Genomic DNA, 24,343 nt, shown 5'->3' on the forward strand with positions numbered 1-24,343 from the left:
AAGAATATTAATCCAGCAGCCATTTATGAAAGTGGTCTATTGTAATATGTATAATGATAACACCCTGTGGCACTTGCTAAGACAGATTATTTTTCAAAATTAATGGCCCCTGAAAATTTACAAGCAAACATGCCACTGTCCACATCTGATTAACAGTGCCCAAAAGTGACAAAGGAGTTTCATTGTCGAAAAGATGATATTCTCTAATTCGGCGTATGGCCCTCTCCACATGAATCCGGACTTTGGCTATGGTTTTTGTTTCTTTGATTTCCTCTGGTGAAAACTGTGCACGATTTAAAAGATATGGTGGAAGGTTTAGCTTTACCCCTTTACTACATAATAGATCATCAATATTAAAACCCTTATCAGCCATCACCCTATTATTAGGCTCCAAAAGATCTAAAATTCCACAAAACTCTGTGATCTATTTATCTGAAATAGAACCAGTATATAGTGAGGATACAAGTAAACAAACTTATTTTTTCTCACCTTCACTCAGAAATGTTTTATTCGCTACCATTCTGGAAACTACATTGACTCGATTATCATCGCCTAACAATATCAACTTAAAAAATAGACAAAACCGGCGTTGAAAGGGAGTTAAAAAAAAAAGATAGACATACCAGTTCGCAAAGTGCGGATTATACGAACGCGAAAACACGAGCAAATATGGAGCTTTCCAACAAATCAAATACATCAGTAGTTCTGCAACTATTATAGTTGCTCTTTTTGAGAGTTCCTAGTGGATAAAGATCGTTTTGTTCCGAAACAAAGAAGCAAGTAGAGCAAATATTTGCGTCACTCACCTTTCGTCGTCTCACGAAGCAGCCATTGTTTCCCGTAGCAACCGATTTGTTTGCCCTCCAACATGGCGGAAAAGATCACGTGAGTTCTTAGTGCAAGGAGCCTATTAATGTGCTCTTCGTTCTAAACTGATAAAGACACGTATTTTACATCTCTTCGCTTGCATGTCAAGGCGTTACCATGGTTACGTCAAAACAAAACGGCAAAACAAGGAACTGAAGGGTGTTAGATACTTGAGTGTCAGGTTTCGTTGGAGACGCCGTTGAAATTTGTGTCGATCGCTCGCTTTGCTTCGTTTCGAACCCTTCAGTCGCTGGAAACATGTTTTTTAAGCACATAACGGTGTCCTTATTTTTGGGTTTATTCTTCGCACAAGGTATGTAAAATTGAGTACATTTCTCCCCTCAAGATGTAGGTGAAAGAGGGGATTATGTTGAAATCACGCTCGGGGTTGGAAGTTACATTTGCGATACTCGTCGTGGACTCACTAAAAGGACAAACCATCATGTAAAAGAAAGTTGTTTGCCTTGGATAACTCTTCCACTTTATGCGACACAACTGTGAAATATCTGAATGCCAATTTTAGTCAAGTGGGGGGATTCATTAGAGCAATGTTGGCGAACGGCAAACAACAAATTGTGAAGTTTGTTCTCCGCCTTTCGAACAGTCGTCTGTTAAATTTGAACACGTTTATCGTCGGCTTCTGTTGTAGACATCCTAATCTCGAAATCAGAAGTAGATTTTCCCATTTTTGTTTTCATAAAACTTGGATCTTATTATTTTAAACCCATAATGGTCTTGAAGAAGTCATAGCGACTGATGAATAATGCTAGTTGCATTTTTCTGTCGTACCTAGTAACGGCAACTTATCATTCTAAATAGCGGATCTTTTCAAACTCCGGTTTTCCTCAGTTTGTTTGGTTACCAAATGTCCTCGAGGAAAACTGACCGGTTTTATTATTTAAGAAAACGTTTCTTTAGCCCCAAGTATAAAATTAAGCTAGTTTTCTTCGGCATTAATGATCTATTAGAAAAGAGTTGCTGTGGACTTATTTAATATTTCGTGTTGAACCGACGCGAGTCTGCTGGGCACAAGGCGTCTTTCAGTGAAGCCTGCTAGCCTTGGCTACTCTTTAATCAATTCTGGTTGAGCAACCCGTGTCTTCAAAACATATTTTCTGAGACGCTGGAGAATAATAGTCTTCGCAGTGCGCAGTAATAACCCTTGTGATGTTCACGAGATTAAAACAGTCAATGTCTTAACAGCTAAAGACTGTTCGTTCCCTTATGGTGGAGCCGGTGAAAGCGGAGGGGGGGGGGGAGGGAGGGAGGGAGAACTCATGGAAAATTCAGTAAGAGATATGTAGTATGCTTATCAGTTTACTACAAAGTACTGATATCGAACAAAAAATTAAATACTTCAGAGCAGAGTATTATCACGGAAGAAAAGCTGTATTAGAACAGAGCTAGCAGAGTCGCGCAATCAAATTCATTATACGTGAGCGTGCTCAAAATCCCGATAGTGCACGCTGATAGCGTCAGCAAATCCGACTTCGCCAGAAATTTTTCTTTTCGCGCGAGCGGTCATTGTTAGCGCGGGGAAAAATAATATATTTCGCGACAATAATGGATACAAACAGAAACTCGGCCTTCTAGTCCGAAAACGAAGACAATGTTTCGACCTTTTCTCTTGGGTTAGAGTTCTTAAATGAGGCAGAAAAAGAGAAAAGCAAAGGAAAAGGAGACTCGGCATCAGCGCCGTCACGATTCGCTTCAACTGATATTGTTGTCCGTTTTTCGCGTAGGATTTGATGGACAATTCCACCGGCAATGTTCTAAAACAATTGGTTCATGCTTTCAGCTGTGCATCATCTCGTGAGAGGTCACACAGTGACCTCTCACGAGATAAGAAACTTGAACTTTCAGCGTAGTCATCCTTAAGGAGATGTTTAAATTTTTTTAGATTCCGTATGGTTCCCGAGGTAGGAAAAAAGATCTGGTAACTAAACTTTCCACATTCTTAGAAGGATGTGACTTTAACTGATAAGAAAAGGTCTAAACTCTTAAATAAGAATTTAGAACATTGTTTGATCCGTTTTGATTAGGACTGGTTCTGCGTACTCGGAGTTTCAGAACATATCGAGGAGTAGAGCTTTACTTTTCTGGTAGCAGAGAGACTAGTTGATAAAACAAAGAAAATATAGAAATAGAGGAAAATTGCGAAAACATAGCTGCAAATGCTTCCGCCGACTCAATCAATCAATATTTTGAAACCCATTTAAGTCACGCGATGTAATTAAATCTCCCCAGACTCGTTTACCTATAATCTATAATAACAAACTTTGCCTTTTACCATTTTACGGTATCCGGCGAAAAAACACGGGCATTTCAACCTGCTTGCCACCTAAAATCGACATCGTCATAATTGTCTACAAAAAAATTACTTTTTGGTCCATAATGAGGCAAATTCTAGAATAAACTTTGGAAAGTGCTGTTTGTGTGGTATTTTCAAAACAGCGTAATTCTTCATTGTTTGGTCAGAATTTACATATTTTCCTACTAATCAACAGAAGAGATGTAAAATGATACCATATGTCCGATACATGCTATTTGATCAAATGCGTAAGTGTTTATAGCCTCCAGCGAAACGCTGAATATTAACGCTGAAATGAACACATTTCTTTGTTTTTCACCGTCCTCGCATCTCGTCGCCAAAAATTTGATAAAATAGCATTACGAACCGAATAAATATAATTTTTTCCGATAGATTAGATCAAATATCTCACAGTAAAAATTTGAGGGAATTCTGTGATCGGCCAAAATTCGAGTGGTCGGTTCTTACGCGGACAGCCTCTTAATTATGAAGTGTTCATGTTAGTAAAAGTCATCTAGTTAATCATAACTGATAATTAAATTAAAAAACTAATTTCAATCATTGAAAATAATTATTCTAGTGAATTTCATTATGCTAATTAATTGTGCTTATTAATGTCTCGTCAAATTGATAAGATGTCCGACCAAAATGAAGATTTCAAAGGACACATGTCCGGTTAATCGCAAAAAATTATTACCAGCGCTGGTTTCCTTTTAAACAGGCCATTATGTTGGTGCGTTATTCAGCTTTTGCTTAATCTAAAAACATTTAAATTTCTATTTGTTTGATTCTTTTATTTAAATCTTAATCTTGTAAAGCACCTTGGAACTGGACTTTGGCGCTATATGAGTTGTAATTGTTATTATTAACATTATTATCATTAATCATTTCAAACTGCCACTTTTTAATCAGCACCGACATTGATGTGCGAAAACTATATTCTTGACAAAATGGGGTCAGCAGACGTATTCTTCGGCTCATCCCATACCAAAGTATTTTGGTTGAGTAAGGATGCTCCCCCGGTTCCTGCTTTGGAATCACGCCATTGGGCGACATGACACTCACGTTAGGACCTAAGAATATTATAGTTACCATGTAATGCGAAAGTGAATGTTTACAAAAGAGTTTAGTGACATCTATTTACTTGAGCCAAAATATGCAGCTACTTACGGACATTTTCGTCTGGTTTTGGAATCACGATATTTGGCGTCATGACACTCACGTTATGACCTAAGAATTACAGTTCGCCAGCAGGTTGTCCTGCGGTGTTTGTTTAGTTTTATGCGCGCGCTCATACGAGTGACGGCTGACTGTTTTCTCTCCATTGTGTGTCTTCCATCTTGTTTCGCCGTGTATAAATAAAGCGTATTCGTTGTGTAGTTCGCGTTACTTACTGGCGTGGTGGCAGCGGTTCAAAAACCCACCTACACTTTCAACACTAAGTCATCGAACTACTGGCAAAGGTCCAACAACGAGCCGGCCTTCGCTACGACCGGAAAAAGAGCTAAGTACAGTGCTCTCCTTCGAGATAATCATACATAGCCTGCAAGAATGGCAACTACACGTGCTCCAAAGCAATGGTCTCTCACGAAATCAGAAACAATTACTTCATTTGAAGCCTGGCGACAGAATCTTCAATATATCCTGTCCCTCGACGCTAATTTTGCTTCCTTCTTAAGCGATGGTGTCTCTTGGCAAAAGAAAACTTCTGTAAACCCCACAAGAGGTCTACAAAACGACGGCGAAAATGTTCCTCTAGCACGACGACGAACAGCATACCAAAAGGCTGCCCATCTCGACCTGATGCTAGGCCAAATAGCCAACTATTGTCCTGTTATATCAAGAAACTCTATCGTGAAATCTGCGACTTCGGTGAACGGAATATGGCAAATGATTAGGATGCATTATGGCTTTCAGTCCACTGGCGCCCACTTTATCGACTTCAACAACATAAAACTCGAACCCAATGAACGACCTGAAGATTTGTTTCAGCGACTCATGTCTTTTGTAGAGGATAACCTCCTAGTCGCCAATGGCCCCATCACCCATTATGGTGAAACCGTGACCTCCGACGAAGAGTTGTCCCCATCCCTTGAAAACTTAGTGATCCTAACCTGGCTTCGCCTCGTTCATTCCGACCTACCAACCCTCGTGAAACAACGTTATGGTACGGAACTGCGCTCCAGGACTCTAGCATCACTGAAACTGGAGATATCACAGGCTCTCGACTCACTCCTAGAAGAGATCCGGTCCGCCGCTGACTCCAAAATATTACGGGCTTCCACATCAACATCTACATCTAGTCCAAGACCCCTTCAACGGCCACCCTATCGTCTACCCAGCCCACGTAACTCAATGGTCACTAGACGTCCCATGGTGTGTCCGCTATGCAAAGAAGCTCGTCGTCATAACACCCATCACTATCTTAGCACATGCCCATATCTTCCACGCGAAGACCGCCTCTTCATGTCCAAATCACGTGCCACCTTCAACGCCGAGGATGGAGAGCCACCTTACGACCTCGGTGTCGGCGCCCTTGAGCTCGATGACGACGAATGTGAACATCCCCCGTCAGCACGGCCGTCTCCCGTAGGGTCAGTTCCAACTATTCCCTTTGTACCCCCGCGATAAGTTGATCGAGCTACAGGAAAAGTTCGACGAGCTTGAAAAAGATCACGTTTTCTCCAAACCCGAGGAGGTCGACGTCCACGTAGAGTACTTGAATCCCTCATTTCTGGTTAAGAAGCCCTCCGGTGGCCATCGCCTCGTTACCGCCTTTGCCGACGTCGGTCGGTACAGCAAACCCCAACCTTCATTGATGCCAGACGTAGACTCTACCCTGCGTACTATTGCTCCTTGGAAGTTCATAATCAAAACCGACCTTAGCCGAGCATTCTATCAGATTCCACTGGCTAAAGAATCTCGCAAATACTGCTGCGTCGCTACCCCTTTCCGGGGTATACGTGTCTATTGCCGATCAGCTATGGGTATGCCCGGCTCTGAAACTGCACTGGAGGAGATGATGTGCCGCGTCCTCGGCGACTTCATACAGGAGGGACACGTCGCTAAAATAGCCGACGACCTATATTGTGGCTCCTCTTCACCCGAAGAGCTCTTACTTATCTGGACCCGCGTCCTCGACCAACTCGACAGATGTAATTTGCGGCTCTCCCCCTCAAAGACCGTCATTTGCCCTAACTCAACGACAGTCCTCGGATGGGTATGGTCACAAGGAACCCTATCTGCCAGTCCTCATCGTATCTCTGTCCTGTCTTCATGCCCTCTCCCTACAACTGTTAAGGACATGCGTTCATTCATTGGTTCCTACAAGGTCCTCGGGCGAGTTCTACCTGACTGTGCCTCAATAATCGACCCTCTGGAAAGCGCGATCTCGGGAATGCAATCGCCAGACTCCCTTAGCTTGGACGAAAACCTGACCAAGGTCTTTCGTTCTGCACAACAAGCTTTGTCAGGGTCAAGACCCATCACACTCCCGCGCCCCACCGATACATTGTGGATTGTCACGGACGGTTCCGTCAAACAACGTGGTCTCGGTGCTACATTATACATCACTCGCGACAATGGCCTACACCTTGCAGGTTTCTTCAGCGCCAAACTTCGCAAGCATCAGATTCAATGGTTACCGTGCGAAGTCGAGGCATTGAGCATTGCAGCAGCTGTCAAGCACTTCAGCCCCTACATCACCCAATCTAGAAATCGCGCACACGTACTAACCGACAGCAAACCGTGTGTTCAAGCCGTGGAAAAACTCTGCAGAGGGGAGTTTTCCGCCAGCCCAAGAGTAACATCGTTCCTTACTACAGTTAGCCGCTTTCAAGTCACCCTGCAACACCTAGCAGGTTCTGCAAACCTCCCGTCAGACTTTGCCAGTCGAAACGCCCCAGATTGCTCGGAACCAAACTGTAAAATATGCTCTTTCATCAGTACGACCCAAGACTCTGTTGTCCGTGATGTGACCGTGCAAGACATAATTGATAACAACAAGCCTCTCCCCTACACTACCCGCTCCACATGGCGGGAAGTCCAAAATGGCTGCCCCGACCTACGACGCGTGCATGCACACTTAAAACCAGGCACCCGACCCTCCAAAAAACTCACCAACCTCAAAGACGTCAAGAGGTACCTGAATGTCGCCTCCATTTCTCGGGACAGCCTCCTCGTCGTGAAACGTGAGCATCCCTTCGCCGCCACTTCCGAGGCCATAGTCGTCCCCAGATCCGTTTTCGACGGCCTGCTAACCGCCCTTCATGTGCGTCTCAACCACCCATCTCGGAACCAACTTCAAATGGTCGTGCAACGCCACTTTTACGCCCTAGACATGGGCCCTGCCTTGACACGTGTTTCATCATCCTGCCACACGTGCGCCTCACTACAGAAGTTTCCAAGCACTCTCTTCAGCCAGACGTCAGAGGATCCCCCAGATGTTATCGGGATTGCTTTCGCTGCCGACGTCATCAAACGTGAGCGTCAGTTAATCCTCGTTCTTAGAGAGTGTGCCACGTCTTACACCGCTGCTTGCCTCATCGCAGACGAGAAATACGACACATTGCGGAACGCCCTAACGTGTCTAGTTGTAGATTTGCACCCCATCGATGGCCCACATGCCGTTATCCGTGTCGACCCCGCCCCTGCCTTCGTCTCGTTAAGCAACAACGACGGCCTCAAACACCTAAACGTTTGGCTTGACATTGGCCGCATCAAAAACAAGAACAAGAACCCTGTTGCAGAAAGGGCAGTACAAGAGCTCGAGGACGAACTACTAAAGCAGGAACCTGGTGGTGGTCCTATCGACCAAGTGAGCCTTGCTATTGCTGTTGCTCGCCTCAACGCTCGTCTACGTCGTCAGGGACTTTCTTCACGCGAGCTGTGGACTCAAAGAAGCCAATTCACCGGTAACCAGTTTCCCGTAGCAGATTACAACACTATACTTGCTAAGTACCAACAGCGTCTGAACAACCACTCATCCAGTGAGCATGCCAAGAATCCCAGAGGCCTCGCACCACCCGAACCCCAGATCAAAGTTGGCGATCTGGTCTATCTAGTGTCAGATCGGAACAAGCTCCACGCCCGAAACCGCTACCTCGTTACAGAGATAAACGACCCATGGTGTTTTGTCAAGAAGTTCTCCGGCTGTCAGTTGAGAGCTTCTTCTTACAAGGTCAAGCTGTCCGAATGCTACGTCGTCCCCACACAAGTCAACTCCCCCTCTTCTTGCGTAAATCAAGCAGATGATGAAGTCCACGATGAACAAGCGTCCGTTCCCGACCCCCCTCAACCACCGTTGGACATCACTCATCCGTTCGATGTCAACCCTGAATCCCTGGACACCTCCATCCCACTCCCTCAAGGCGACGGTGGAGAAACCCTGTCCGATCCTAAGGAACCTGAAGTTCCCAGAGCCCCGGTCGAACCCGACGTGTCCTACTCTAACCTGACGAAAGCCGTGCGCAACCAGCCCCCCCAAGGCCCCAGCGGTCCCGTAAACCGCCATCGTACTTGAAAGACTATGTCATGTATTAGGGTCCTACCACTTTCAGCATTTATACTTTTGCAGAATTCCTGAGCCGTTGTTATTATAGTTTGTTCTCGTTAAGGAACGAAAAAGACGTTGCGCCAGCAGGTTGTCCTGCGGTGTTTGTTTAGTTTTATGCGCGCGCTCATACGAGTGACGCCTGACTGTTTTCTCTCCATTGTGTGTCTTCCATCTTGTTTCGCCGTGTATAAATAAAGCGTATTCGTTGTGTAGTTCGCGTTACTTACTGGCGGTTACCGTGTAATGCAAAAATTCATGCTTACAAAAGAGTTTAGTGATATCTATTTACTTGACCCAATATATGAATCTATTTGCCAGACATTTTTGTCTGGTTTTGATTGAACAGTAGGCAGGATATTGCCTAATTTGATTGTAGAACTGTCATGAGGCAGGCACTTGTACAGCGACTGGCGTGACATCCTCAAACGCACTGGCCATATGACTGTATCCTATCTTGGGAAAATAAAAATATTCAAAATAAAGTGAAAGGAGAGATGGTAACAGAACTAAGAAAACTTCGCACTCATTTAAGGTAACGATGATCCAAAGAGAAATGGGACCCGCTCAAGAAAAGTTGCTACATACAATTGTGGGACGATAAAATAACCTACTAGAGCATCACTGCTTTGTCACGTTACGACCAGGCTTGATGGAAGGTTATGCGTTTAAAATCAGTCACTATGGCATGTTCCTATACCAAACAGTTTTTGAAAACACTTTTTACTTAGAACCCAATTTGTATGTCTTTAAAATATCCTCTCCAAAGTAATAAGACAAAACAAAAAAAAAAAAAAAACCAAGGCCGGGAGGCCAATTTTGACCTAAGGCTAAAAGAAACTTAGAATGAAATGAGAAATTAATATTCAAAAAAATAAATGGATTAATTAGTGAATCAATAATGACATTTTTAATCCTCAGTTTCAAAATTGAAGCAGGAAATATCTCTCTGAGGGTATTATAGTGTATAATAAAACAATAAAAAGTGTTGAAGACACGTCCTGATTGGCTACTCGTACTCCGAATATCCTTTACTGTTCACCCCTTTGCAGCTTGCGTTGGTTTTGTGCCCTAAATATTGTAATCGTTGCAGGTATAAATAATATAAAATCTTCTTTTTGTGCTATAATAACCCACCGTGTTACCATATACTTAATAAACAACTATTCACCTCGGTGTCGGTAACCAGCGGTGGATATTTACCGAGCTGCGAAGCACCGATAACCATCACCACTCCTGCAAATAATTGTTAAGTATTTGTTTTATATTGAGGCATTAACTTATTTCGCTAGTGTCGCAGACCACAGCATCAAATATATCAGCCTCGGTGGCACCCACAACAACTATTACAGTATCCAACAGCAGCATTAATAATGCAAACAGCTCTAACTGCTACTTTCCCCCGACCACCATGACCTCCTTGCATCCGAAGACGGAAGCCCCACGCACAGAGTCGACTCTCGAGCCCTCCTCAACTCCACAAGCTTGTCCTGCAAGCGGTGAGCCAACCAAGAAATCAAGTAAGTGAACTTAGCGATCCTCAGTGAACCCATTTTTTCCCTTCACCCTTTTCAAGATTTACCTATTCTGCATTCAATGTAGGGGTTACTTGTTACTCAATTCTATCCTTCAAAAAATACACCTTCACCGCTTTTACCTTCCAATGAAATAACCAGTGACAAAGCAGAAAAGCTCTAAGCGTTGACTTCGGTAAAATGGAAATATTTGTTTGATTTCCTGTTGTTAATGCCAGCTCAATTATAATGTTAATCATTTCTTTTTAATACCATTGGCCACTAAAATCTCAAGTGCCTACTCGTGGTAAAAGAAATTAATAAATGAAAAAAAGGCGGGAAGCAAACTAGCAAACAAAACATTATGAAGAAAAGAAAAAACAGACAAACAAAAACAAAGGAAAATAAAACTAATTACAAAAGAAAAGCAAAAATTAAATCAAAGCAGTTCTTTAATTTCTATAGGCCATTACAAAATGAATCTTTAAGTTCGTTTTCTATGTGAGTAGATGCCTCTCCTCTACTCAAACGTCTCGTTCAATTCCATCGCCTCGTTTAGCCGGAGCGTTTTCTGAGTCCTTGCCCAACTGGCTTCAATGTACGCAATTGCTTCTGCCTTATTTCGTTGAAACGTTTTGGTCTGTTTCAAACCTTACGGACTTCTTATAATCGCCGTCAACATCATTCTCGGAGACCCAGGGGCTGTGAGTCGATTTCGAGTTAAGGGCAGACGAGCCCCTGGGGACATTGTCTTACAAGACTAGTTCGAAACGGTCGCAGTCGTTCTGGCATCTGATTGGTGCCAGAAAATCTTTGTTTTTCTGCCCAATCAGAGTAAAGTGCCCTTTGGAGCCCTTTCGTGTGTTTTAACACGCACATATTCAACAAGCTCTGTTGCTCGCTATGTTTGTTTGGGCCGTGCGACGAAGCGTTGCCCGAGGTGCGGTGAAAAGTTTCAGTCTCAGCACACATTGTAAGGGAAATCGATCAGATTGTCCGCGAAATCTTACCGGAGATCATTCTGAATACTTTCGCAGGTATCACAAGAGAACGAGTTTAAAAGTTTGCGAGGTTCACAACTACTCACAAAAGTTTGCTAGATTTTGGCCGCGCGTGCACAAAGAATACGATATTTCGTGGACTGGACTAGTAAAACGCGGACTAGTAAAACGCAGACTAGTAAAACGTGGACTAGTAAAACGCGGACTTAACAACAACAACAACAACAAAGCAATTTCATACGAAGGCGATCACAAGACTTAATGGCGAGCCAATTTAGCGAGTGACAATCCCTGTTTGACCTTTGAGCTACACATGGGTTTGACATGCACCAGATACAAACGAAGTAATAAGTTTAGGCTATGAAAGAATTTTATTCAGCACCAGTTCAAAATCCTAAAATACACTTTCGTCGTAAATTTCACGGCAGAAACGCATGAATTCGATGAATAAAAGTCGCATTAAATCTCCTTGTGTCTAGGTAGAAAGAGTCTCATTGACTTCAGCTTTTCGGTGGAAGAATAACCTATTTACACACGCCGTTACAGAAAACAAACAAGCAGACAGACGACTCCAAAACACATATTTGCATTCACTTACAATTTGACTTTCCGTGCCATTTTAAAACGGAACAGAGGTAAATCTTCCAAGATTAATCGTCGTTGGAAATAAAAAATACTTTTCGTAAGATCTCTGTTTTTCTCTTTACGAGAAAATCGTCGCATGATCAGTTAACTCGTGTGTGTTTGTCACACAAGTACTGCTGTTTCTTCAAAAGCGTATGCTTCAATTGACAGGTGTCACATCGTGACACTTACTTTTCCAAAAAATGTTTGAAAATCTGTTCGGAAGCCTTTTAACTACCTTTACAAATAAAAATCTTTCGCAGAAAGTTTTCTCTTTAATTTGAAGAACCCGAATGATTTAGGGCTACAATTACGAGTTTAATTACGGGAATATCCTCCTTGAACTTAACAATTTGATAGCGAGTGAGTTATAAAGAAAACAAATGTGATTCAAATTTAATTTGAATAACCCGAATGATTTAGGGCTACAATTACAAGTTTAGTTACGGGAATATCCTCCTTGAACTTAACAATTTGATTGCGAGTGAGTTATAAAGAAAAAAAATGTTCTTCAAATTAAAGAGAAAACTTTCACCGAAAGATTTTTATTTGTAAAGGTAGTTAAAAGGCTTCCGAACAGATTTTCAAACATTTTTTGGAAAAGTAACTGTCACGACGTGACACCTGTCAAGTGAAGCATACGCCTTTGAAGAAACAGCAGTACTTGTGTGACAAACACACACGAGTTAACTGATCATGCGACGATTTTCTCGTAAAGAGAAAAACAGAGATCTTACGAAAAGTATCTTTTATTTCCAACGACGATTAATCTTGGAAGATTTACCTCTGTTCCGTTTTAAAATGGCACGGAAAGTCAAATTGTAAGTGAATGCAAATATGTAGACCTTGGAAAGACGAATACAAGGATAAATCATCAACGGATTATAAAGAATTAAAAAATTGTATATCCAAGTTCGTAAGTGCATAAAATTTGGCCTAGAACCTCAGGCTCTACATAAACTATTCTTAAATTCTCGCTCTCGAGAAGCCGTCCCATAAAATAAGGCAATGCGGACTGCAACCGAACTTCTTCAAACCGGCCACTTAAAAGACAGATAGTGGCTTATCGTATCAACATCACATGCTACTGCTTATTAACTGAATGTTCTCGACCAATCAGATGTTTCATAGTAAGTCTAATGTATAATAATTCGCCATATCATGCTCAATAAATCAAGAAATCTAAAATAATGATGGAAAGACAATAAGCGTAAATGTGTGAAAGCAGTAGCTACATTATTGAAATTAATTTCGTTAGGGTGTACATTTTTTCTCCATATTTCTTTGCCCCCTACGCCCTTACAAGTTATGCTTAACTTACCAAAATGTGAGATGTAAAAAACAAAACAAAAGGCCTAACTGGAAAAGTCTCAAAACAACAACTTTCAATTCACCTCACAACATATTTAGTACATCTAGTTTGAGTATTACAGGAGTTTTGAAATCTAGACTGTTACTTATTTTTATCCTTCAAAGTAGGGCTGGGGAAGCGCGAGGTCTGGGAATGAGGAACGATGATAACACAACTTGCAAAGCGGTCAATTCACGGGCTTGTCAGTGAGCTCCCCAAGCCACACGGGCCTCTCTAATCCTTTACGTGCGAAGTGTGGTCTCGCAAGTAACTCAGACTGTTGTTTTTTGAACAACGACTTGAAAAATGTTTTTGATTTTGCTTTGGCGAAGCCTGTTCGAGGATGCGAAGGAGTTTAAAAAACATCCGGCTCAAATTTCTAAGCTTCAAAAAGAATCGTACAAACACCTCCACGAATTTCGTTTGCTGTCGCTTTGAATGGACGGTTCGTCGAGGAAAGTAATCTTAACTTGTTTTGCCCTTAATCTTCTTCGGTTACTTAATTTTGTATTTAGTGAGGGAAAGATTCAGCTGCCGCCATTCTTCCCGTCTTTTTTTCCGGAAATTTTTCGCCACATTGTTGGCAAATGTACTACATGGCTCAAAGTCGACATTACGAACGTCACCTGACTTGCAATCGAGTAAAAAATATCCCATGTTACTCGTCACATGTTTGGTTTCAAAATAGTCACGAAATTATACTCCGCTGAATTACCGAAAACACGAAACCGCGCTAACCTGGGCAGATCTAATAAATGCATCTACAGGAAAATTTTGGAACAACGCGATCAGCAAAATTTAAGCTTCAGCTAAACGTGAGTGTAAATTATGATTTAAGGACATGTCTTGATTGATCCCGACTTGATGTTCGTTACAAAACGGAAAGCGTCTTCGGATCCTTAAGATAACCTGTCAGGAAAAGTTCCTTAATTTCCTAAGTTAACCGCTATGTTTTTCCTTGCAAACACCTAGTGCTTGTCTGCAATAGAACTATCCGCTGACAATTTTCAGTGAGATTGCTTCGCAAGTTGTGAGAACATCGTTTCGATTTCATTTAAGTGAACGTACTGGAAGTAGCTCCCCCCCCCCCCCCCCCCGTTTAAAAGATTCTTCTTCGTCAGTCCAATGAAATAACCAATGACAGAGCTAAATAGCTTAAAGCGTTGACGCAGTTAGAGGGGAAACTATTTTGTTTGAGTCTCACTAGTGTGTGCCGGTTTCAATTTTAAAATCGTTTCGATTTTAGTTCTATCCGACTTACAAAATCTCAGCCCTCTCCTGGTAGTAAAAAAAAAAGCTTAAAAATTATAAGAGAGGGGAAAAATACAAGCAAACGAAAATTTTTTGAAAAAAAAAAAAGAACCGAAGAGTAAACACATGGGAAAAAAATACTGTTCACAAAAGGAAAGCAAAAAACAAAGCAAACCACTAAATAAGGCTCTTAATTCCTAAAATTCGTTATATCATGAATCCTTGTAAGTTTGTTTCCTATGTACGCAGTTGTCTCCTCTGTTTTAAACGTCTTGTTCCATCATCTTACTTAGTATAAGCTACGAGTCCTTGCCCAGAAATGTGGATCATGCGATATTCAAGTAACAATTGAATTACGGTGCTACGGCTTCAGTGTATGCTACTGCGTCAGCTTTATTTTAGTGAAAGAGTTTGGTCTGTTTCCAAATTAGCCCTATGGACCTCCTCCAAACGCGATCAACACATGCCTTTTTTCGCCACAATGTCAAAAACTGATCGGTAAGTGACCTTAGAAATAAAAATACCGGTCACGTATGGCCAGGTCTTAGTTCTGCACAAAAACTGCAGATCCTCGTGAACTTGATCAGCAAAATGTGTCTTTTATTTCTTTGCATGGTACCTCTTACTAACCGAGTTCGAGTTCCGTACTGTAAGTTGCGTAACTTATTCAGCTCAGACCAAGAAAACGAAGATAGTAAGATTTTTATTACATCTCCGTCTCTTGGCAACCAAAACAAACTTTTGAATTTTGTGGAAAGTATTCTGAAATATGGCCTGCTAGATTGACCAGTAATAGTACACTGAAATACACAATAAAAAAACTTCAGTTCTCACCTACCCCCTTCATTTCGCCCTCTTCGCCTTACCTACACTGTATAACCTCAGGTTTTAGGAAAATATAACATAAAAGAGAAAATAATGATAACTTTTATCTCTTATTTGTTACTTGATAATGCTTTTTTTCGTTGTATTTCTTCAGCATACGTCGTTTATACTATGCCTTTGAAAGATATACCTTGGAAAGACGAGTACAAGGATAAATCATCAACGGATTATAAAGAATTAAAAGATTGTATATCCAAGTTCGTAAGTGCATAAAATTTGGCCTAGAACCTCAGGCTCTACATAAACTATTCTTAAATTCTCGCTCTCGAGAAGCCGTCCCATAAAATAAGGCAATGCGGACTGCAACCGAACTTCTTCAAACCGGCCACTTAAAAGACAGATAGTGGCTTATCGTATCAACATCACATGCTACTGCTTATTAACTGGATGTTCTCGACCAATCATATGTTTCATAGTAAGTCTAATGTATAATAATTCACCATATCATGCTCAATAAATCAAGAAATCTAAAATAATGATGGAAAGACAATAAGCGTAAATGTGTGAAAGCAGTAGCTACATTATTGAAATTAATTTCGTTAGGGTGTACATTTTTTCTCCATATTTCTTTGCCCCTTACGCCCTTACAAGTTATGCTTAACTTACCAAAATGTGAGATGTAATATTTGGATTGCATCAAATACTCCAAATCTGAATCGAGTTTTTTCTTACTCATTCAAAAAATTGACTTCAATATGATCAGTTGTTCATAAGATATGTGAATTTCAAATGACGAGTACCCTCCACTTGGAAGACCTCACAACCTCCCCTTTTAAAGGGAACTTCCACTCTTAAACAAATAGTGCTCAAAATGTTCCAAATGCACTTTTCAGTAGATCTGGCGACAAATACTTCACGTTGTTAAAAAGAAAAAGCCTGAGACATTCTTCAGTTTACAACACTGTGGGCGGATTTGTTAAAACATATTTGTTTCTGATTTGGAAATTCGATCCTTAGTGGCTAGAATGCGAAGCAGTCATTCGCTATGGATGAACATTCTAAATTGTTAAGAACATTTTATTGCAAGTGATGATTCTGATCACCTGCCTCTTTCCTTTTCTTGCTCCAGATTTGTGACTTTTTCAAGCGCTTTGCATGTAAGGTGGAGATACTGGAAGTCAGTTTCTGTAAAGCCCCCTGTGGTGGAACGACTGCAATAGTCAAAGTATGCTTGCATTTGAAACTTGTCCCAACGCCTTTTTATTTTGAAGACGTACAACTCATAATCCCTCTCACGACAAACTACACCTCTGAACCAGTCGGTAAGTGTCGTTTATTTATTGAGAATCGGGCGCTGCGATTGATTAGGGCTTAAATCATATCTTGTAAGAGACGAAATCATTTTTAACAGTAAATTTGTAAAGCTTGCCCTACACCGCTCGATTATGTAATGATTACAAGGGACAAGAGGCAAATAAACTGACACAAAAGAGATACCTTCAATTATCATCCGTTCAATCATACCAGTTATCTTTATGCACTGTCAATAATGTCAACATATTCCTATTAGCTTAATTTATTTACCTTTATAAATCTTTATTTGATATTTTTGCATCTCTATTATTTTATAATTCTAAATTTCGTTCGACGATGTACCCTCGCGTTTGTCCCGGGGAAATTATCCGTGATAAAGTAACGACCCTGGCTTTCAGTAAATAAATAAAGAAAAAAATAAATCTTTATTTCATATTTTCGCATTTCTATTATTTCATTACGACTTTCATTCGACGATTTCCCTTCGCACTTGTTCTGGGGAAATTATCCGTGATGAAGTAATGACCCCAGCTTTCAGTGATAAATGGATTTAACTATACAATTTTTTTTAGGAGTTACTTACTCAGAATGGAAAGCCAAGGATGGCGAGTGCAAAAAGTGTGACGGAGGAGGAGGACCATTTGTGATTGAAAGTGTTTGTGAGAGTAAGGAATACAGCTGTCAGGGACACAAAAACAAGTCACAAGAGTCGAAGGATTGTGTAAAATATTGCCCTTCAGCTTCAACTCTGGGTAGGAATTGATAATTTTTTTACACGAATTTATAATGTCTCTAATGTTTCCAACTGCATAGAATATGTGTTTCTATCTGTAAAGCACCATTTGCCAATGGGTGTAGACAGGTGACGTAGGGAAATGCAAAGACAAGATTTTACACGCCCTTTTTCTTCTGGACTCGGAAGATTTGTTAAATTATTAAAAAATAATTTTTTTTTCAGTCCTGCCCAGAGATAAAGGTATGTAACCATGCAATAAAGATATAATGTAAAAAAGACATCAATATTTCCGATCATCTATTAACTAATTTGTTCACTTATTCTATCATTTTTCAGTGGTCGCGGCGGTTTCCAACCTCATTCTGGCCATGTTGATCTCTCTTTCAAGTAATGAATAGTCTTTCATATGAGAATTTATACCTTTGTACATTAATTAAGAGGGAATCGCTTGTGACGCATTGTAAATCTTCTAAATTAATTGCAACTTTCTGTTTTGTTTTGTTTTTTTTTTTTTACAGTTTCTAGGGCGTGCTGAGAGGTCTGGAAGTGTCGATGCAATAAAAAAAAGAAACTCGAAGGTTAAAGTCCAGCAGTCTAAGTTTTTATTTTTTTTTACGTAGAATACTTTTGTCCAGATTGTTTCAGTATCGAATACACAATACATATATTATGGAAACCAGTTTGTTACTTTATTTACCACTAGTTAGATTATAACCCATGGAATGTATTTGCTATTCTCTCCTATGTTATTCTTTCCTTCTCTGGTAGAATTGTTGCGAACCCTGAAAAAGATTATTTTACTCCGATGGTTTGTCATTAATAGTCTTCGAGACAAAAGTGTCAGTTAGTTTCTCATGTTTAAGAATACACAGTCTTCACTAACAGAAGATAGGCCTTCGAGCAATTCTACCTTATTTTGTTTCCGTTTGAGCGTTGTTGATCCCTGTAAGATCCTATAAAAATATTTTTGCGACAAGTGGGAAAGAAATTGTCCACTGTTATCACTTTGCTGAGCATTATGGCGCATTCTGTTTTACAGGCTAAAATAGAGATATTGTGTAACGCTATCATAAACACCAACCATGTTGGATAGAACTAGTTTACTGAAATATCATGTGATGCAGTGTAGATTCGCACCGCGTGCGGAGGGACGGATACTACATGTTTGTGGGCATAAGTGTATTTTGCCCCGCACGCACGCCCCCGAGTGTTAGCAATTTTCACCATAATTTGAAAACTTAGACGGTTTGGGAACCGCGATATCCGGATAACACCTAGTCCAAAGGCTCTCGGCGAACCTTGAGGCTTGGATAGCTCTTATTGGAGTTAAAGGCACCGATCGGATACTCCAGCGATATTTTTGTGAGTGTAGCAATAAAGAGAGGCATTAGGGTCGATGTTTGATTCAAGCTCAAGAAGTTATATGCGAGCCAAACATGTCAACTGATAATAATCATAAAATTAAAGTAGATTCTGTGAACTTTACCGCTGAGGAGAAAGCCCAGTTACTGTGCGGAGACTGTCCACGTCAAATCACGAAAGATAGACTGAAACAGTGGCTGTCGTATCGTAAAGGAACGGCCAAGGATGGAAGTGCACGTTCCGACGCCACGAAGGCCGAACTCGCACAAAGGTAACTTAATCTACATAACGATCACTATTACCTATATATATCTTGGCAACAACTTTAAGCTAAATGTATAAAGAATGGTTGGGAAGATAATTTTACCGAGAAATGGAAGCACTTGGCATCAAAACAACCACACTAGTTGATCGTCTTGACAACCACAACAACAACCGTAAACAATGCTACTTGTGATGTTTCTTCGGACACAGCCTCGCTACCAATCATCCAAGCTAAGGATATTGTACCTAATTTCATAATGCAACATTTCTTAGCCTATTTAATAGAGAGGAAAGTCAAAGACGACGAGTCAAATAAGGATTATAAGGATGTGGGTTCGAAAGCATTTACTTTGTTTCGACATGGACATGTCCAGCAACTAGAAATTGCTTGTTAAGATATTTAGAAATTTAGCTTACAGTTGTTGCCAAGATATGTATAAGTAATAGCGATCTTTATGTAGATTAAGTTACCTTTGTGCGAGTTCGGCCTTCGTGGCGTCGGAACGCGCACTTCCATCCTTAGCCGTTCCTTTACGATACGACAGCCACTGTTTCAGTCTATCGTTCGTGATTTGACGTGGACAGTCTCCGCAGAGTAACTGGGCTTTCTCCTCAGCGATAAAGTTCACAGAATCTAATGTATTTTTATGATTATTATCAGTTGACATGTTTGGCGCGCATATAACTTCTTGAACTTGAACCGAACATCGACCCTAATGCCTCGCTTTGGTGCTACACTCACAAGAATACCGCTGGAGTGTCTGATCGGTGCATTCAACTCCAATTAGAGCTATTGGCGGTCTCAATTCCATTTAATTGAACATGACCCCGAAATTATCGTAAAGTGACATCACCGCCCGTGATGGATGTGGAATTTCGGGGCGTGCGGAGCGCGGAATTCACAGTATTTTGCTTCCAGTGGATTTTTTCTGGTTGGCACTACTCGCAGACGTATCCACCGGTACTGTAGGAAAGGGTTATGTAGAGGGCAAAGGGCAAAGCAGATGAACTAAAACCGATTGGCTGAGTGTCTGTAATACAACAAAATCATTGCTGTAAAGCAAATGAGTTCATTCAGTGCACATGCCACACTAACTTATAAATAGTCAAACAATCACCCAAGAAAATCTACTACCAACTCATGAAATCCGGACCTGTTGGGATAGCACTTACTCGTTATTGTTGTATTAAAAAATTTTCGTCGTGTAACACTTAAATTGTTGCCGACGGCTACCTCAGTAACAAAAGTCAAGTGTGACATGTTTACCCTCGTACGTTACCTGCATTTGGAATCTACGTCAAAATGATACTTCGGTTAAACCTCAGCTAAAAGCGACGTAAAAACTCCGCAACGATGTAGAACAAATTTCGTTGGAGTTTGCATGCACTATTTCGACATGTTCTCGAACATTATACCGCTGCGTACCGTTACATCGTTTCAGTTGTATAAAGAGTCGGCTTGTATCCCGAAAACGCCTATTCTCACCAGACGGTCAAGAAGATAATGCCACATAAAGCAATGAGGAAAAATAAAACCGTCCTTGTAGTATTCAGGTGTATTATCATATACTTAAGATAACAACTTGTGCTCTCCCCAATGCTGTTCAAATGCAGTTTTACACGTTGCAGCTAGTGACTTACGACGTGCTGCACCTAATTTTCTAAAAAAACCTCTCTAATGATGATGATGATGATGATGATGATGACCTTTATTTAAACAGGATAAAAAATTTAAAGTGCACCTAAACCCCAAATTTTGTTTTCGCTTAACGAAATAAGCTTATTTTTTGGAGTATTTCTGTGCAAAAATTTTTTAATTTGCTCAAATCTTTAATTTTCTATGCCCAGTCAAAATACGGAAAATCGGCCGCCATCTTGCCCCACGACCGAGTTTAAAGAAGAATGGCTCTAGCGGGTAATGTGACGTCAAATCGAGAACACGAAAGTCTGCATCTCACACATTTTCACTTGTTTGGGAAGATTGTCGTCGATATTGTCCGAAATATGCCGACTAGGTGTGTTGTATGAAGAATGCATGAAGCGCGATACCCTCTTGCAAATTTCGCACGTTGCTACATCCTTCTACAACACACTTAGTCGGCATATTTTCGGACAATTATCGACTACAACCTTCCCAAACAAGTGAAAATGTGTGAAATGCAGACTTTCGTGTTCTCGATTTGACGTCACATTACCCACTAGAGCCATTCCTCTTTAAACTCGGTCGTGGGGCAAGATGGCGGCCGATTTTCCGTATTTTGACTGGGCATAGAAAATTGAAGATTTGAGCAAATAAAAAAATTTTTGCGCAGAAATACTAAAAAAAAAATAAGCTTACTTCGTTAAGCGAAAAAAATTTTTTGGGTGTAGGTGCACTTTAAAGCTACAAGCTTGTGGGGTCGTGTATTTATAATTAAAAACATAAATCCTAATATAAATAAAATGTCAAAATATTGACAAGATTGGCAACTAGTACATTACGAATTATACATTAAAATTACTTTTTACGAGATAAAATCATTGCTGAATAGGTAAAATATCACTAAAATATACATAAATAATCATCAATTATATATAAAATCTGCAATTCTACGCCGCGTTGTCGAGGCGGAGGTAGTCTCGAATTTAAAATCCTTGAAGTAATCTTTTGTTCTTATCAGATATCGATCTTTGTTGCTCAGATGTGATGTTCCGTTCTCATTGAGACAGATCGTATTCCACAGAACGGTGCCTCTGTAAGCCAATGAATCCTTCATAAATCTAGTTTCGAATCTTGGTACTGATAAGCAGTCTCCAACCCGTAGAGAATATCCATTACTCCTTTTTATGTAAATATTATTAGACAGCAATTCAGGCAAGCCGCCATTTTTTGCTTTAAAAAAGAACTTAAGAATATCTATTTTATAATATAAGTAAATAGTGTGCCATCGATCGTAGGCCAGCACCACTTTTGAAGGCATGTCTCTTGGTAAGTTATAAATGATTCGAGATGTTCTACAATGAAGTCTTTCAATTGAATCAAGTAATTTTGAGACAACAGGCACCCCACAGTACTAACCCGTATTTAACAGAGGGCAAAATAACCTTAAAGTAGAAGTCTCTCAAAACACTTTTTGGCAAGAATCTAGATCGTTTTAACAGGTCTAGTTTGCTAGCAAAACTCTTCTTAACATCCATTAGATGTGCATCCGATGTTAACTTGTGGTCGACTGTCAGGCCTAACACACGTGCTTTAGTAACCCATTTTATACTGGAGTCTCCCAACAACACCGGGGCAATCGGCCCCATTGGGTTTCCCCGCAAAGAAGCATCGCCTCGCTCTTTCCTGGATGGGGTGTTAATCGCTTTCTACCACACCAGTCGTAAACCTCCTTCAATGCCCCGTTCAGCTTTGCGATGGCCTCGTCTGCCGTGTCGCCTTTACAGAAGACCGTGGTTTCATCGGCAAACAGATACAGAGACCCCGACCGGACAGATGGCAGCAGATCATTTGTGAATAGTGTGAACAGAGTCGGTCCTAGCACTGATCCTTGAGGTATCCCCATGGATACTGGAAGAAGGTCTGACTTAACTCCATTTAACTCTGTGAACTGTTTTCGTCCTGTCAACTCTTCAGCTAATCGAGGGCGGATCCCTTAATTCCGAAATGCCTTTCTAGCTTCATAATTAATGCAGCATGTGAGACGCTATCAAAAGCTTTCCTGAAGTCGATGAACGCTACTGCTACAAATTTTTTAGAGTCAAGAGCTGATCTCCAGGATTCTGTGAGATGAATCATCAGGTATTCTGTTGAATGCCCGGGTCGGTAGGCCCACTGCCTGTTTGAGACCAAATTGTTACCTCGAAAGACGTGTTTCACAAGGGCGTCATTTAAAATGTGTCCTCCCTCATTTCTTTGCATGGTACCTCTTACTAACCGAATTCGATTTCCTTACTGTAAGTTGTGTAACTTATTCAGCTCAGACCGAGAAAAAGAGGAAGTAAGATTTTTATTATATCTCCATCTCTTGGCGACCAAAACAAGCTTTTGAATTTCGTGGAAAGTATTTTGAAATACGGCCTGCTAAGTTGACCAATAGTAGTTCATTTATTGACAAAATGAAATCTATAATGAAGACAATTTCTGTTCCCACCTACCCTCTTCATGTCGTCCTCTTCGCCTTACCTACCTCTATCAACAAAGTTGAAGTGGTAAATTGGCCACCGTAACGATTACAAAAGCTGACGTTTCGAGCGTTAGCCCTTCGTCGGAGCGAATAGAGGAATTGTGGGTTGTGTGTGCTTTTAAAGACAGAGAATGGAGCTACGTTATTGGTGGGAACATGGCAACGAGAAAAACAAGAGTAAATTAGTGGAATGAAAAGCGTTCGTTGATCCTGTTTTTCTCGTTGCCATGTTCCCACCAATAACGTGGCTCCATTCTCTGCCTTTAAAAGCACACACAACCCACAATTCCTCTATTCGCTCCGACGAAGGGCTAACGCTCGAAACGTCAGCTTTTGTAATCGTTACGGTGGCCAATTTACCTCTTCAACTTTGTTGATATATCCAAATGATTTTGTTACTCCCACCGACGCAGCCCCAAATAGTTTCTTTCGAAACTATCAGCCTTTACTTACCTCTAGTTTTAGGGAAATATAACATAACGAAAATGGAAAATAATGATAACGTTTATCTCTTATTTGTAACTTGATAAATCTTTTTTACGTTTTATTTCTTCAGTATGCGGGCTGTATACTTTTTACCTCAATACACCTTGGAAAGATGAGTACTTGGATAAATCATCAATTGATTATGAGGAATTGAAAGATTATTTGTCAAAGTTGGTGAGTACATAAAATTTTGGGTAAAACCGCAGGCTCTACATAGATTATTCTTAAATTCTCGCTCTTGAGAAGCTCTCCCAGAATATTAGACAATGCGAACTGCAACCGAACCTCTTCAAACCGGCCACTTAAGGGACAGATATTGGCTTATCATGTCAACTTCACAGGTTACTGTATCTTAATAACTGAATGCTCTCGACCAATCAGGTGTCTCATAGTAAGTCTAATGTATAATAATTCCCCATATCATGCTCAAGAAATCTTGAATTCTAGAATAATGATGGGAAGAAAATAAGCGTAAATGTGTGAAAGCTGTAGCTACGTTAATGAAATTAATTCTGTTAGGGTGTACATTTTTTCTCCAAATTTCCTTGCCCCTCTACGCCCTTACAAGTTTTGCTAAAGTTACCAAAATGTGAGATGTAATGTTATTTGGATTGCATCAAATACTCAAACTCTGAATTAGGTTTTTTCTTACAAATTTTCATATCCATTCAAAAAATGGAACTTCAATATGTTCAATTGTTCACAAGATATTTGAATTTC

The 24,343-nt window shown here is 40.6% G+C and overlaps 3 protein-coding genes and 1 pseudogene across 3 annotated transcripts in view; all 4 read left to right on the top strand.

Annotated features, from left to right (window-relative positions):
• LOC148734765 (uncharacterized) overlaps window positions 1–24,343 on the top strand; it is a 35,481-nt gene that overhangs the window by 8,948 nt on the left and 2,190 nt on the right. The gene's annotated exons all lie outside the window — the stretch shown is intronic.
• On the top strand, window positions 1,035–18,017 carry LOC111344399 (uncharacterized). The gene is made up of 7 exons (XM_088751861.1): window positions 1,035–1,180; window positions 10,022–10,249; window positions 15,450–15,556; window positions 16,425–16,617; window positions 17,182–17,361; window positions 17,682–17,732; window positions 17,864–18,017. Exons 1-7 carry the CDS (start codon window positions 1,126–1,128, stop codon window positions 17,878–17,880), a joined length of 831 nt encoding a protein of 276 aa, XP_088607987.1. The 5' UTR covers window positions 1,035–1,125; the 3' UTR covers window positions 17,881–18,017.
• LOC148734766 (uncharacterized) lies at window positions 3,772–8,944 on the top strand. Its single transcript, XM_088755418.1, has 2 exons — window positions 3,772–5,704; window positions 5,772–8,944. Exons 1-2 carry the CDS (start codon window positions 4,730–4,732, stop codon window positions 8,697–8,699), a joined length of 3,903 nt encoding a protein of 1,300 aa, XP_088611544.1. The 5' UTR covers window positions 3,772–4,729; the 3' UTR covers window positions 8,700–8,944.
• Window positions 18,767–19,455, top strand: LOC148734767 (uncharacterized; annotated as a pseudogene).

The sequence above is a fragment of the Stylophora pistillata genome, chromosome 3, assembly GCF_964205215.1.
Source record: "Stylophora pistillata chromosome 3, jaStyPist1.2, whole genome shotgun sequence".
Classification (NCBI taxonomy): domain Eukaryota; kingdom Metazoa; phylum Cnidaria; class Anthozoa; order Scleractinia; family Pocilloporidae; genus Stylophora; species Stylophora pistillata.